Here is a 13,434-nt window from a genome sequence, read left to right as displayed (position 1 = left end):
GTAGCCTATGTTTATTTCTGTGTATGCTTTTAAATGTTTTTCTTACCATTATTTATATTTGGAAGAATTTACATTATCATGTTCTGATGTCCATGAGCATAAAAACAAACTCAGTAACTTATATATTTTTGATTTTGGCAGATCAACTCCTCCCACTGTAATTCATCATCAGTGAAGCTCCTCCTACTGTAATTCATCATCAGTGTAGCTCCTCCCACTACATTCACATCATCAGTGAAGCTCATCCCACTGTAATTCATCATCAGTGAAGCTCCGCCCACAGTAATTCTCCAATAAATGCTGTAATCCCCATCAGCTACAAGTGAAGACGAGCATCAGGAAGAGCTGAAATCTGCAAAGAATGAATTTATTAAAGAGGACAATGAGAACATGAGTGATCCAGAACCCTGCAGAATGAAAAACACTGAAGATCCTGAAGAACAAGGAGGTTGGTGTTTATTCTTCATTCATTCATGAGTCTGAAGAACATTCATGTTAGAAACATTCAAGCACTTCATTACATTTAGATTTAAACAGTTCAACTATGAAACGGTACAGAATGTTCTGGGTTTTCTTCAACAAATGGTCAGTAAAGGGAGGTTTGAGACATTTTTATATTGATTGTCAAGTCAAGTCTATTTGTATAGTGCTTTTCACAATACAGATTGTATCAAAGCAGCTTCACAGTATTAAATTAAAATAATACAACAAGGTTTGTTTCTAGTGGAAAAGGCTGATCAATAGTATTATTGATTGATTAAATTAAATTTGAGCAAGCCAAAGGCAACAGTGGCCAGGAACCGAAAAACCAACTCCATCAGGTGACCTAATGGAGAAAAAAAAAAACCTTGGGAGAACCCAGGCTCAGTCGGGGGCCAGTTCTCCTCTGGCATTTATGTACTAGAGACCGGATTTAACTGTAAGATTAAAAATATTATATGAATGTCTGGCTGAAGAGATGCGTCTTTAATCTGGGAGAGCGAGTCTGAGCAACGAACAGTATCAGGAAGCCTATTCCAGAGTTTTGGAGCTAAATGTGAAAATGCTCTCCCTCCTTTGGTTGATCTGGATATCCTAGGTATGACCAAAAGCCTCGAATTTAGTGATCTTAAAGAGCGCGATGGATTATAGGGCGATAGAAGATCCGTTAAATAGACTGGAGCTAAGCCGTTTAGGGCTTTATAAGTCAGTAGCAATACCTTGTAATTAATACGGGACTTTATAGGTAACCAATGTAGTGATGTTAAAATTGGTGTAATATGATCATATTTTCTAGATCTAGTAAGAACTCTAGCAGCTGCATTTTGGACTAACTGTAGCTTGTTTATTGAGGATGCAGGACAACCAGCTAATAAAGCATTACAGTAATCTAGTCTCGAGGTCATGAATGCATGAGCTAACTTTTCTGCATCAGAAACTGATAGCATGTTACGTAGCTTAGCAATGTTTCTAAGGTGGAAAAAAGCTGTTTTTGTAACATATGAAATATGATTTTCAAAAGACAGGTTGCAATCTAGGATAACACCCAGGTCTTTTGCTGTAGAGGATAAAGTAACAGGACATCCTACTATGTTAAAGTTGTATTCTGAGAGGTTTTGTGGGCGGTTTTTTGAACCGATAAGTATTACCTCTGTCTTGTCTGGATTTAATAAAAGAAAATTACGCGTCATCCAATCTTTTATATCTTTAACACACTGTCAATTTGGATAATTTAGCGTTTTCATCCGGCCGTGATGAAATATATATTTGAGTGTCATCAGCATAACAATGGAAACTAATTCCATGTTTCCTTATATTTCCAAGTGGCAGCATATATATTGAGAATAACAGAGGGCCTAACACAGATCCCTGCGGCACTCCATAGTTTACTGGAGTTATGATCGATTTTTCTCCATTTAAATAGACAAAATGGTAGCGGTCAGATAAGTATGATCTGAACCAGCTTAAGGCTTGTCCTTGAACACCAGTATAATTTTGTAGTCGATCTAAGAGTATTGTGTGGTCTATAGTATCGAACGCAGCACTAAGATCAAGTAAAACTAATATTGAGATACAGCCTTGGTCAGAAGCTAAGAGTAAATCATTTGTGATTTTAACGAGTGCAGTTTCAGTGCTATGATGCGGTCTGAATCCAGACTGAAACTTTTCATAGATGTCATTTTCTTGCAAGAAAGAGCCCAGTTGAGTGGACACAACTTTTTCTAATATTTTAGACATAAATGGAAGATTTGAAATGGGTCTATAATTTGCTAGATTATATGGGTCAAATTGTGGTTTCTTAATGAGTGGTTTTATAACTGCCAATTTAAATGTTCTTGGAACATGACCTAAAGATAAAGATGAGTTAATAATATTGAGGAGAGGCTCTTCCACTATAGGTAACACTACTTTCAGTAGTTTAGTTGGTATAGGATCTAATAAAAATGTTGTTGTTTTAGATGAAGTGATAAGTTTATTTAACTTTCTTTGTTCTATAGTTGTAAAGCACTGTAATTGTTCTTGCGGGGTGATAATTGAGGCTGAATTATAAGGCGCGATTGAAGATTGAACGTTTACAATTGTGGTTTTGATGCTTTCTATTTTCTCAGTGAAGAAGTTCATTAAATCATTATTACTAAACTGTAATGGGATATTTTGTTCAGGTGACGTCTGTTTATTTGTTAGTCTAGCCTTGGTGTTAAATAAAAACCTTGGATTGTTGTGGTTATTTTATATTAGTTTGCAGAGGTGCTCAGCCCTGGCCGCTTTTAGGGCCTTTTTATAACGTGACATACTGTCTTTCACACGGTTCTAAAGACCTCTAAATTAGTTTGTTTCCATTTACGCTCTAAATTACGGGTTTCTCTCTTTAGAACACGCGTAGTATTGTTGTACCATGGTGCTTTATTTTTCTCTCTGACCTTTTTTAATTTAATGGGTGCAACAATATCCAATGTTCTAGAGAGAATGGTGCTCATAGTGCTAGTTAGTTCTTCTAGTTCATCTGTTTGTTTGTGTTCAGGCAGCAGCTGAGACAGATCAGATAAGCAATTTGAGAAATTATCTATGGTGGATGGAAGGATTGTTCTGCCTGGTCGATAAAGCGGCGCAGCATGACATATTACAGCAGTATGTAATATGCAAGTTACCATGTAATGGTCAGTAACATCATCACTTTGTGGAATTATATCTATATCGGTTGGATCGGTTCCATATGATATAATTAAATCGAGTGTATGATTAAGACGATGAGTTAGTCCAGTGACGTTTTGCTTGACCCCAAAGGAATTTAATAAATCTGTAAACGCAGCCCGTAACGCATCATTTGAATTATCTACGTGCATGTTAAAATCTCCAACAATTAATGCTTTATCGACGTTGACCATTAGATGTGAGAAATCTGCAAACTCTTTTAGGAAATCAGCGTAAGGCCCAGGCGGTCTATATACGGTAGCCAAGGCTAGAGATAATAGGGATTTCTTTCTTACATCTGAGAGCGTAACATTTAGTACAAGTACTTCAAACGAAATAAACTTGTCACCTGTTTTCTGAGTAACATTAAGAATATTTCTGTAGATTGTTGCAACACCGCCGCCACGAGCAATCAGACGGGGCTCATGCTTATAACAGTATCCTGATGGAGTAGACTCATTAAGACCGAAATAATCATTTGATTTAAGCCAGGTTTCAGTATGGCAAAGTACATCGATGCTATTATGTGTGACTATTTAATTTACAATAACTGCCTTAGGTGTGAGTGATCTAATGTTTAGAAGACCTAGCTTTAAAAATTGTTTTTGTTCACTAATAGCGAGATTTTCTGTTTTAATAACAATTAGATTTTTCCTAGATCCTGCAGTAGATTTATTATTTGATCTCACTAAATGAGGAATAGACACAGTTTCTATGCAATGTTCTACACTAGTATTTATATCAATTAAATTGGTGCAGCAGAGACTGTAATTTGGACTTTTGGTTACTAGTCAAATGGTATTTAACATCTTGGAGATGTTATCCGACAGAAGATCTGCTCCGATTCTACTTGGGTGTAAGCCATCAGCGCGGAAGAGCCTAAGACGCTCCCAAAACAGATTCCAATTATTTACAAAGAGCAGTTTCTGCTCATTGCACCATGACATTAACCATTCATTTAGTGCAAATAATCTACTGAACTTTTCATGCCCTTGTCGGTACGTGGGAAGCAGTCCAGACACAATGATCGTTGTTTCAGGCGATGTGTTGCGTACCGTCTCGATCAGGCTCCTGAAGTCTTTCTTCAGAACCTCCGTCTACCGCAGCCTGATATCGTTCACTCCCGCGTGCAGGACGACGGCTCCGACGCGCTCGTCACCGTTTAAGTTCTTGGGTACCCGCGCCGCGATATCGAAAACACGAGCACCAGGAAAGCAGTGACTGCGCACCTTACTTTTACCTAACGTAGCGTGGACGTGCCGAACGATGTAATCGCCGATGATCACAGCATCGCGTTCCGCTTTGCGAAGAGGGGAGAAGCGGTTCTGGGTGGAGATCTCAAAAACCGGGAGGGGCGGAGAGATTCTTGCTCTGGTCCTGGCCCACGTCTTCCGCTGCGGAACCACCCAGGCTTCGTGGTGGCGTGTCGGGGCCGGAGTGAATGAAACCATGGCTGATCGTGACCTGGGCGCTCGGGACCAATGCTGAGAAACGCACGGAGTAGATAGGCGAGAAAATGTTCGTTTGTAAGTAAATGTGTAAAGAAGACGCGCTCAGCTGTGACCCACAGGTGTAAACCGGTGTTGGGTCACAAATCGGCTTGAGACGCGTCTGCTCAACAGTCCGCGTTGTAACTATGAGGTTTCAGCAGCAGTGCTTCTCAGTGAGGAAAAGTAGAAAATGTTCGTTGTAAGTGAGTTTAAAGAGAAAAATCACGGATTATGAATCAAATCGATGGAGTTTCAAACACAAACAACTAGGGATGGGAACCGAGAACCGGTTCTTCTTCAGAACCGGTGCCCAGTGAATCGATTCCTTGGAACCGTTAGTATGCCTGCTTAACGATTCCGCTTATCGGTTCCGCTCGTTCAAATGTGACACGACGTCACACACGTGCTGCGTTGTTTTGGTTCAGAACGTAGCAAACACTATGAGCAAACATGGCATCGAGGCAGAAGCGCTCTGACCGCGTCCTAACTACATGCGACGCGACGGCGCGACACGCGATAAAAAGTATAATTTTCCATGTTAATCAAAGTTTAACCAGCCGCGACACGCGACGATTCTATTTGAAACGAATCCTATTTTACTGCGACGTCGTGCTGGAACAACAATCTCAAAGTGTGGCAATGATAATATCAGGTACTATTTTTGTGCTTTATTTAATGTTAAAAGCGTGTATAAAGTGACTGAATATCATTTAGTGCTCCCAGCTTTGTAGCTGTAAAAACAACAATGGATAAGTCACATCAGATCTTGAAATTAAACAAATGGAAACAAAAACGTTCAAAATGTGAAGAAAACCTGTGTATTATTTGACAAAGATTGTTTTAGTAACTCAATAGCCTAATCCAAATGAGCACTGTTAATATTCCAAAAGACACAAGCTCTTCCTAAACTGTTTTCAGTCTGTGTTTTTAGTTTTTATGGCACATAAATGGCAGTTTTATTTATTTTTTTGTCCGGACCAATGAATGTGAAAATTGTCAATTTCCTAATCCTAAGGCACTCTTCTTGATAATCTTTCAAGGCACACACTAGTGTGCCATGGCATACTGGTTGAGAAACACTGCCCTTGGCTATAGGTCCCTGGACTTTACTTTGAGAAGTAGCTCCCCTACTTTTAGGTTTGTTCTGAGGTTGCTACACATAATTTGTGTATACTCTGTGCTGTGTCTTCTGATCAGATATTAAAGCGAGTTAATACAAACAAATTTGTACTTATTCCCTCACCCAATAAGAATCGATAAGAGAATCGATAAGGAATCGGATCGATAAGCAATATCGATAATGGAATCGGAATCGTTAAATTCTTATCAATTCCCATCCCTACAAACAACGCATTCAGACGCGACGCATGCACAGATCAGATCAGTATAATAAGTTTGTTGTAAGTGAGTTTAAAGAGAAAAGTACTGTATAATTGTCAACATCAGATCAGGCTAAATACTATTTTAACTGCTTTATTTTACATTTATTTTATATCTGGTTCCCAAATTGCAACACCGTTATCAGAATTTTAGTCATTTTCAATTTAGTTTACTAAATTATAATTTTTTTAGGAATAATCAGTAAACACTAAGTTACTGATGAAGTTGTATTTGTGAAATATCATACAATTTATTCATAATTATAGAGGTTCTTCTTCTTATAATAACTTTGGTAACAGGGTTGATGAATATGATTAACGTAGTCAAAACCATTCAAATTGCTCCTAAAAAAGACAACATGCGCTTTTCGGAAATATACGGCTTTATTGCGGATATTGTCATGCTTTCCGTCAGTAAATGACAGCTGCTTTCTGGCAGAGCGGGAAGGAAGGATTTGCACAGAGAGATACAAAGCGCGACCGGTTTGAGTGTTTCTGATTGCATAAAATAATAAAAGAAACAAACAAGTTCATGGCGAATGAAGTGGTAATGAATGAAATGAAATTTAATATTTTTTCTTTCATGTCAGACCCGATGGAAGAGAGCGAGGAGAGTGAAGAACTGAGTGAAGTGAAGGAGGAGAGTGAAGAATTGAGTGAAGTGAAGGAGGAGAATGAAGAACTGAGTGAAGTGAAGGAGGAGAGTGAAGAACTGAGTGAAGTGAAGGAGGAGAGTGAAGAACTGAGTGAAGTGGAGGAAGAGAGTGAAGAACTGAGTGAAGTGAACGAGGAGAGTGAAGAACTGATGGAAGTGGAGGAAGAGAGTGAAGAACTGAGTGAAGAGAGCGAGGAGAGTGAAGAACTGAGTGAAGTGAAGGAGGAGAGTGAAGAACTGAGTGAAGTGAAGGAGGAGAATGAAGAACTGAGTGAAGTGAAGGTGGAGAGTGAAGAACTGAGTGAAGTGGAGGAAGAGAGAGAAGAACTGAGTGAAGTGAAGGAGGAGAGTGAAGAACTGAGTGAAGTGAACGAGGAGAGTGAAGAACTGATGGAAGTGGAGGAAGAGAGTGAAGAACTGAGTGAAGTGGAGGAGGAGAGTGAAGAACTGAGTGAAGTGAAGGAGGAGAGAGAAGAACTGAGTGAAGTGAAGGAGGAGAGTGAAGAACTGAGTGAAGTGGAGGTGGAGAGTGAAGAACTGAGTGAAGTGAAGGAGGAGAGTGAAGAACTGAGTGAAGTGGAGGAGGAGAGTGAAGAACTGAGTGAAGTGAAGGAGGAGAGTGAAGAACTGAGTGAAGTGAAGGAGGAGAGTGAAGTGAAGGAGGAGAGTGAAGAACCGAGTGAAGTGGAGGAGGAGAGTGAAGAACCGAGTGAAGTGGAGGAGGAGAGTGAAGAACTGAGTGAAGTGAAGGTGGAGACTGAAGAACTGAGTGAAGTGAAGGTGGAGACTGAAGAACTGAGTGAAGTGAAGGAGGAGAGTGAAGAACTGAGTGAAGAACTGAGTGAAGAACTGAGTGAAGAACTGAGTGAAGAACTGAGTGAAGAACTGAGTGAAGAACTGAGTGAAGAACTGAGTGAAGAACTGAGTGAAGTGAAGGAGGAGAGTGAAGAACTGAGTGAAGTGAAAGAGGAGAGTGAAGAACTGAGTGAAGTGAAGGAGGAGAGAGAAGAACTGAGTGAAGTGAAGGTGGAGAGTGAAGAACTGAGTGAAGTGAAGGAGGAGAGTGAAGAACTGAGTGAAGTGGAGGAGGAGAGTGAAGAACTGAGTGAAGTGAAGGAGGAACATCATGTCAAACCTGAAGAAAAACCTTTGAGTCTCTCAAAGACTAAAAATACATTTTTAAAGAAAAGAAGAGCCAAGAAATCTTTCACCTGCACTCAGTGTGGAAAGAGTATCACAACCAAACAAAGTCTTGCACATCACATGAGGATCCACACTGGAGAGAAGCCGTTCACATGTGATCAATGTGGCAAAACATTTCTTAGGTCATCAGACCTGAAGAGACACCTGAGAGTTCACACTGGAGAGAAGCCGTTCTCATGTGATCAATGCGGGAAGAGTTTCAGTCAATCTTCAATCCTTAAAGAACACATGAAAATCCACACAGGAGAAAAGCCGTTCACATGTGATCAATGCGGAACAAGTTTCCCACAAAAACATACTCTTAATGTTCACATGAGGATCCACACCGGAGAGAAGCCGGTCTCATGTGATCAATGTGGCAGAACATTTCTTGGGTCATCAGAGCTGAAGAGACACCTGACAGTTCATATGAAGGAGAAGCCGCATTCATGTTCTGTGTGTGGAAAGAGTTTTTCACTGCTGCCTAATTTACATAAACATGAGGAAACTCACACTGGTGTGAGAGTGTACATGTGCTTTGAGTGTGAGAAGACTTTTATTACAGCGACCGGTTTAAAACAGCACCAGAGAATTCACACTGGAGAAAAACCTTACAAGTGTTCACACTGTGACAAGAGATTCAATCAGTCAGCAAATCTGAAAACACATGAGAGGATCCACACTGGAGAGAAACCTTACAAGTGTTCACACTGTGACAAGAGATTCAATCAGTCAGCAAATCTGAAAACACATGAGAGGATCCACAGCGGAGAGAAACCATATGTATGCCATCAATGTGGAAACAATTTCACATTCAAACATACTCTTGATGTTCACATGAGGATCCACACCGGAGAGAAGCCGTTCTCATGTGATCAATGTGGCAAAACATTTCTTATGTCATCACACCTGAAGACACACCTGACAGTTCATATGAAGGAGAAGCCGCATTCATGTTCTGTGTGTGGAAAGAGTTTTTCACTGCTGCTGTATTTACATAGACATGAGAAAATTCACACTGGTGTAAGAGAGTACATGTGCTTTGAGTGTGAGAAGACTTTTACTACAGCAAACAATTTAAAACGGCACCAGAGAATTCACACTGGAGAAAAACCTTACAAGTGTTCACACTGTGAGAAGAGATTCAATCAGTCAGCACATCTGAAAACACATGAGAAGATCCACACTGGAGAGAAGCCACACAAGTGTGATCAGTGTGGGAAGAGTTTCTCTTTTAAAAGTGACTTGAAGCTACACCTGAAGATCCACACTGGAGAAACCACATCAACACAATCTGAGATCACAGTAGCTCATCTTTATGTGCTGAGAAACATGTTTTTTCTAAGTTAGTTTCCCAACAGCCACGATGATCAAATTCACATGAGATTTGTCTGTTCAGACCAATGCAAAAAATGTCAGTAAATGCAGTGTCAATCTCTGACAGTAGGTGGCGCTCATGGAAAAACGGAAAAAAACAACAGCGCTGCGCATCTTTCTGGCCATTTCTCAATATGCGTTCTTGTCTGTACTTGTGTTCTTGTGGACTTGTGAAACGTCATCAGTCGCTGCCCAAGTACTGTCCCAATACACAAGTTTGCATTTTGGCAAGAACGTTTAAAAATCCCAGAAGTGTTCTTGACACGCCCATTTTACAGAGGATGCATCGGTTGGTAACTTGTGTGTACTTGACGGCAGAAATATCCCAGCATTCATTTCGGCATTCGAGGAAAGAGAGGCAGGTTAATACAGCAAGTCGTTTTTCTACAATTTCCTATGCTATTTCATCACTAAATTCACTTCTGAGAACATTTGATGCGAGAAATCAACTGTGTAGATTTCAAATATTGGCATTTTCACGAAAATTTATGGCGAATCGAAAATGTGCTCAAACGTTTTCGGAAGTGAGAATCTCCATAAGCGTTGCTTTATTGTTATGAATATACATTACATTGTAGTGTACAGTAGAGTAATCCCTTGAGCTGAGGGTAGGCTTGGACGATAAAGATAATCACCTTGTGAGTTCATTCTTCCAAGAACAACTAGCAAGAGCATTCTCCCCAAGAACATAAGTCCGTTCTTTGCATTCTTGGTTTTGAGAAACAAGGTCTGTTTCTGACTCCCTCTTGTCATGCTTGCTACACACTGCATTTTTTGGCGTTTCTATAAGATTATAAATCACACTGTACGATATGTATCTAACAAACTTGGTATGACATTTTGGACGTAATGTAATATGGACATGGACGTAATATGGACGTAATGACATAATGGACATAAATGTAGACTGTACAGTGATTACTGTTGTAAGGCCCGCTATATTGGTCCAATTGCCGGTTCGCCAATACAAGGGGAAGGTCTCACGTGTTCTGTCCTCACTCATGCAAAGTATTGGTTGGTTAAATTTGTAATATATTAATCATATATTTCCTCGTTTATTTCATCTGACTCCATAAATGAATGGTTTTAATAATATCTGTGCCTCACTAAAAGTGAGCGAATGTTTGACTATTCCTTTTAACCATTAAGTGAACAATGTCAAAATCAGTTAGAATAATCAAATGTAACAATTTATTATGTCAGGTAAATGTATCAATTTCATAATCAATTCAAAGATAATCGATACAAAACATCAAATGCTCTGGAATAGAGAGAAGATGCAAACCCAACTTTAAGAAATACGTGAAGGTGAGAGATTTCTTTCTCTCAGCCTCACGGGCCGATCTGAAGTACAGAAAAGGGCCCGAACTCTCTGCTGCATCTCATTAAATAGTCAGACCTCTTTCATTTCAAATGACACCAAAAACATAACAGTCAATGATAAACATTCACATTAAACCATATTCTTGTGTGAGTTCTTAGTAGTTTGCACACAAGGCACAAATAGTTAGATTAGATAACCCTGACAGATCAATAAATAAAATAAAAATAAAGAAACTATTAAAATAACGATAGTAGCCAGAATTTTCAACTTTGTCTTTTTAACTGCAGAAACAAAATGCTAAACTGGAGTGGCAGTCTTTTTAGCTAAAAATGTTCACACTCACAGCATCCAAAAATTAAATTAGAACCGGCTAAAAAGTTTTGAAATCACTTGTACCCTACCTGATCGAGAGAACAAATCCAATCTTTCACTCTGTCTGCGGATAAAATACATTCTAACGTGAAACTTGTTAACGTTGGCCGGCAGAAGTGCGATCATGGTTTTCCTGATATAAATCCAGCCTTGGAGAATATCCTTTCTGACGGTGTACATCCACACTTTATATTTTCTTATCCCAGACATTGGTATTTTAAAGATTTAAATCCTTGCCGCCAAGACGCTCCTCTGTCGGTTACGGATTGAAAGTGAAACTTAAATCTGTCACGCGGACGCGGGGTGTTTGGTTTTATTCACGCACGCATTAAAAGCTTATTTCTTTGCACATTTTTATATACAGCATCATCATAATAGGCTGAATATTAACGTATTGACAGAAAACCGGTAGTTCGATGTGAAATCAGACATTGAGCGCCTTGAACACCAGTATAATTTTGTAGTCGATCTAAGAGTATTGTGTGGTCTATAGTATCGAACGCAGCACTAAGATCAAGTAAAACTAGTATTGAGATACAGCCTTGGTCAGAAGCTAAAAGTTAATCATTTGTGATTTTAACGAGCACAGTTTCAGTGCTATGATGTGGCCTGAATCCAGACTGAAACTTTTCATAGATGTCATTTTCTTGCAAGAAAGAGCCCAGTTGAGCGGACACAACTTTTTCTAATATTTTAGACATAAATGGAAGATTTTAAATGGGTCTATAATTTGCTAGATTATATGGGTCAAATGAGTGGTTTTATAACTGCCAATTTAAATGTTCTTGGAACATGACCTAAAGATAAAGATGAGTTAATGATATTGAGGAGAGGCTCTTCTACTATAGGTAACACTTCTTTCAGTAGTTTAGTTGGTATAGGATCTAATAAACATGTTGTTGTTTTAGATGAAGTGATAAGTTTATTTAACTCTTTTTGTTCTATAGTTGTAAAGCACTGTAATTGTTCTTGCGGGGTGATAATTGAAGCTGAATTATAAGGCGAGATTGAACGTTTACAATTGTGGTTCTGATGCTTTCTATTTTTTCAGTGAAGAAGTTCATGAAATCATTACTACTAAACTGTAACGGGATATTTTGTTCAGGTGACGTCTGTTTATTTGTTAGTCTAGCCTTTGTGTTAAATAAAAAACCTTGGATTGTTGTGGTTATTTTCTATTAGTTTGTGGAAATGCTCAGCCCTGGATGCTTTTAGGGCCTTTTTATAACGTGACATACTGTCTTTCCATGCGGTTCTAAAGACCTCTAAATTAGTTTTTCCATTTACGCTCTAAATTACGGGTTTCTCTCTTTAGAACACGCATAGTATTGTTGTACCATGGTGCTTTAATTTTCTCTCTGACCTTTTTTAATTTAATGGGTGCAACAATATCCAATGTTCTAGAGAGAATGGTGCTCATAGTGATAGTTAGTTCTTCTAGTTCATCTGTTTGTTTGGATTCACTGAGCAGCTGAGACAGATCAGATAAGCAATTTGAAAAATTATCTATGGTGGATGGAAGGATTGTTCTGCCTGGTCGATAACGTGGCACAGCATGACATATTACAGGAGTACGTAATAAGTTACCATGTAATGGTCAGTAACATCATCACTTTGTGGAATGATATCTATATCGGTTGGATCGGTTCCATATGAAATTCCATATTAAATCGAGTGTATGATTAAGACGATGAGTTGATCCGGTGACGTTTTGCTTGACCCCAAAGGAGTTTAATAAATCTGTAAACGCAGCCCCTAACGCATCATTTTAATTATCTACGTGCATGTTAAAATCTCCAACAATTAATGCTTTATCGACGTTGACCATTAGATGTGAGACAATCTGCAAACTATTTTAGGAAATCAGCGTAAGGCCCTGGCGGTCTATATACGGTAGCCAAGGCTAGAGATAATAGGGATTTCTTTCTTACATCTGAGAGCGTTAGTACAAGTTAGTACAAGTACTTCAAACGAATTAAAGTTGTCACCTGTTTTCTGAGTAACATTAAGAATATCTCTGTAGATTGTTGCAACACCGCCTCCACGACCAATCAGACGGGGGTCATGCTTATAACAGTATCCTGGTGGAGTAGACTCATTAAGACCGAAATAATCATTTGATTTAAGCCAGGTTTCATTAAGGCAAAGTACATCGATGCTATTATCTGTGACTATTTCATTTACAATAACTGCCTTAGGTGTGAGTGATCTAATGTTTAGAAGACCTAGCTTTAAAAATTGTTTTTGTTCACTAATAGCGAGATTTTCTGTATTTGATCTCACTAAACGAGGAATAGACACAGTTTCTATGCAATGTTCTACACTAGTATTTATATCAATTAAATTGGTGCAGCAGAGACTGTAATTTGGACTTTTGGTTACTAGTCAAACGGGATTTAACATCTTGGAGATGTTATCCGACAGAAGATCCACTCCGATTCTACTTGGGTGTAAGCCATCAGCGCGGAAGAGCCTAGGACGCTC

General features: G+C 39.0%; 1 protein-coding gene across 1 annotated transcript in view; it reads left to right on the top strand.

Annotated features, from left to right (window-relative positions):
* LOC311094449 (uncharacterized protein) overlaps nt 1-13,434 on the top strand; it is a 108,173-nt gene that overhangs the window by 3,598 nt on the left and 91,141 nt on the right. Inside the window, exons 2-3 of the mRNA XM_084132408.1 lie at nt 142-448; nt 6,631-7,445. Coding sequence (XP_083988534.1) covers nt 391-448; nt 6,631-7,445 — 873 coding nt within the window. The 5' untranslated portion in view covers nt 142-390. The remainder of the gene's footprint in view (nt 1-141; nt 449-6,630; nt 7,446-13,434) is intronic.

The sequence above is a fragment of the Abramis brama genome (assembly GCF_963993115.1).
Source record: "Abramis brama genome assembly, chromosome: 1".
NCBI lineage: Eukaryota > Metazoa > Chordata > Actinopteri > Cypriniformes > Leuciscidae > Abramis > Abramis brama.
This window is presented reverse-complemented; position numbering and strand designations above follow the sequence as displayed.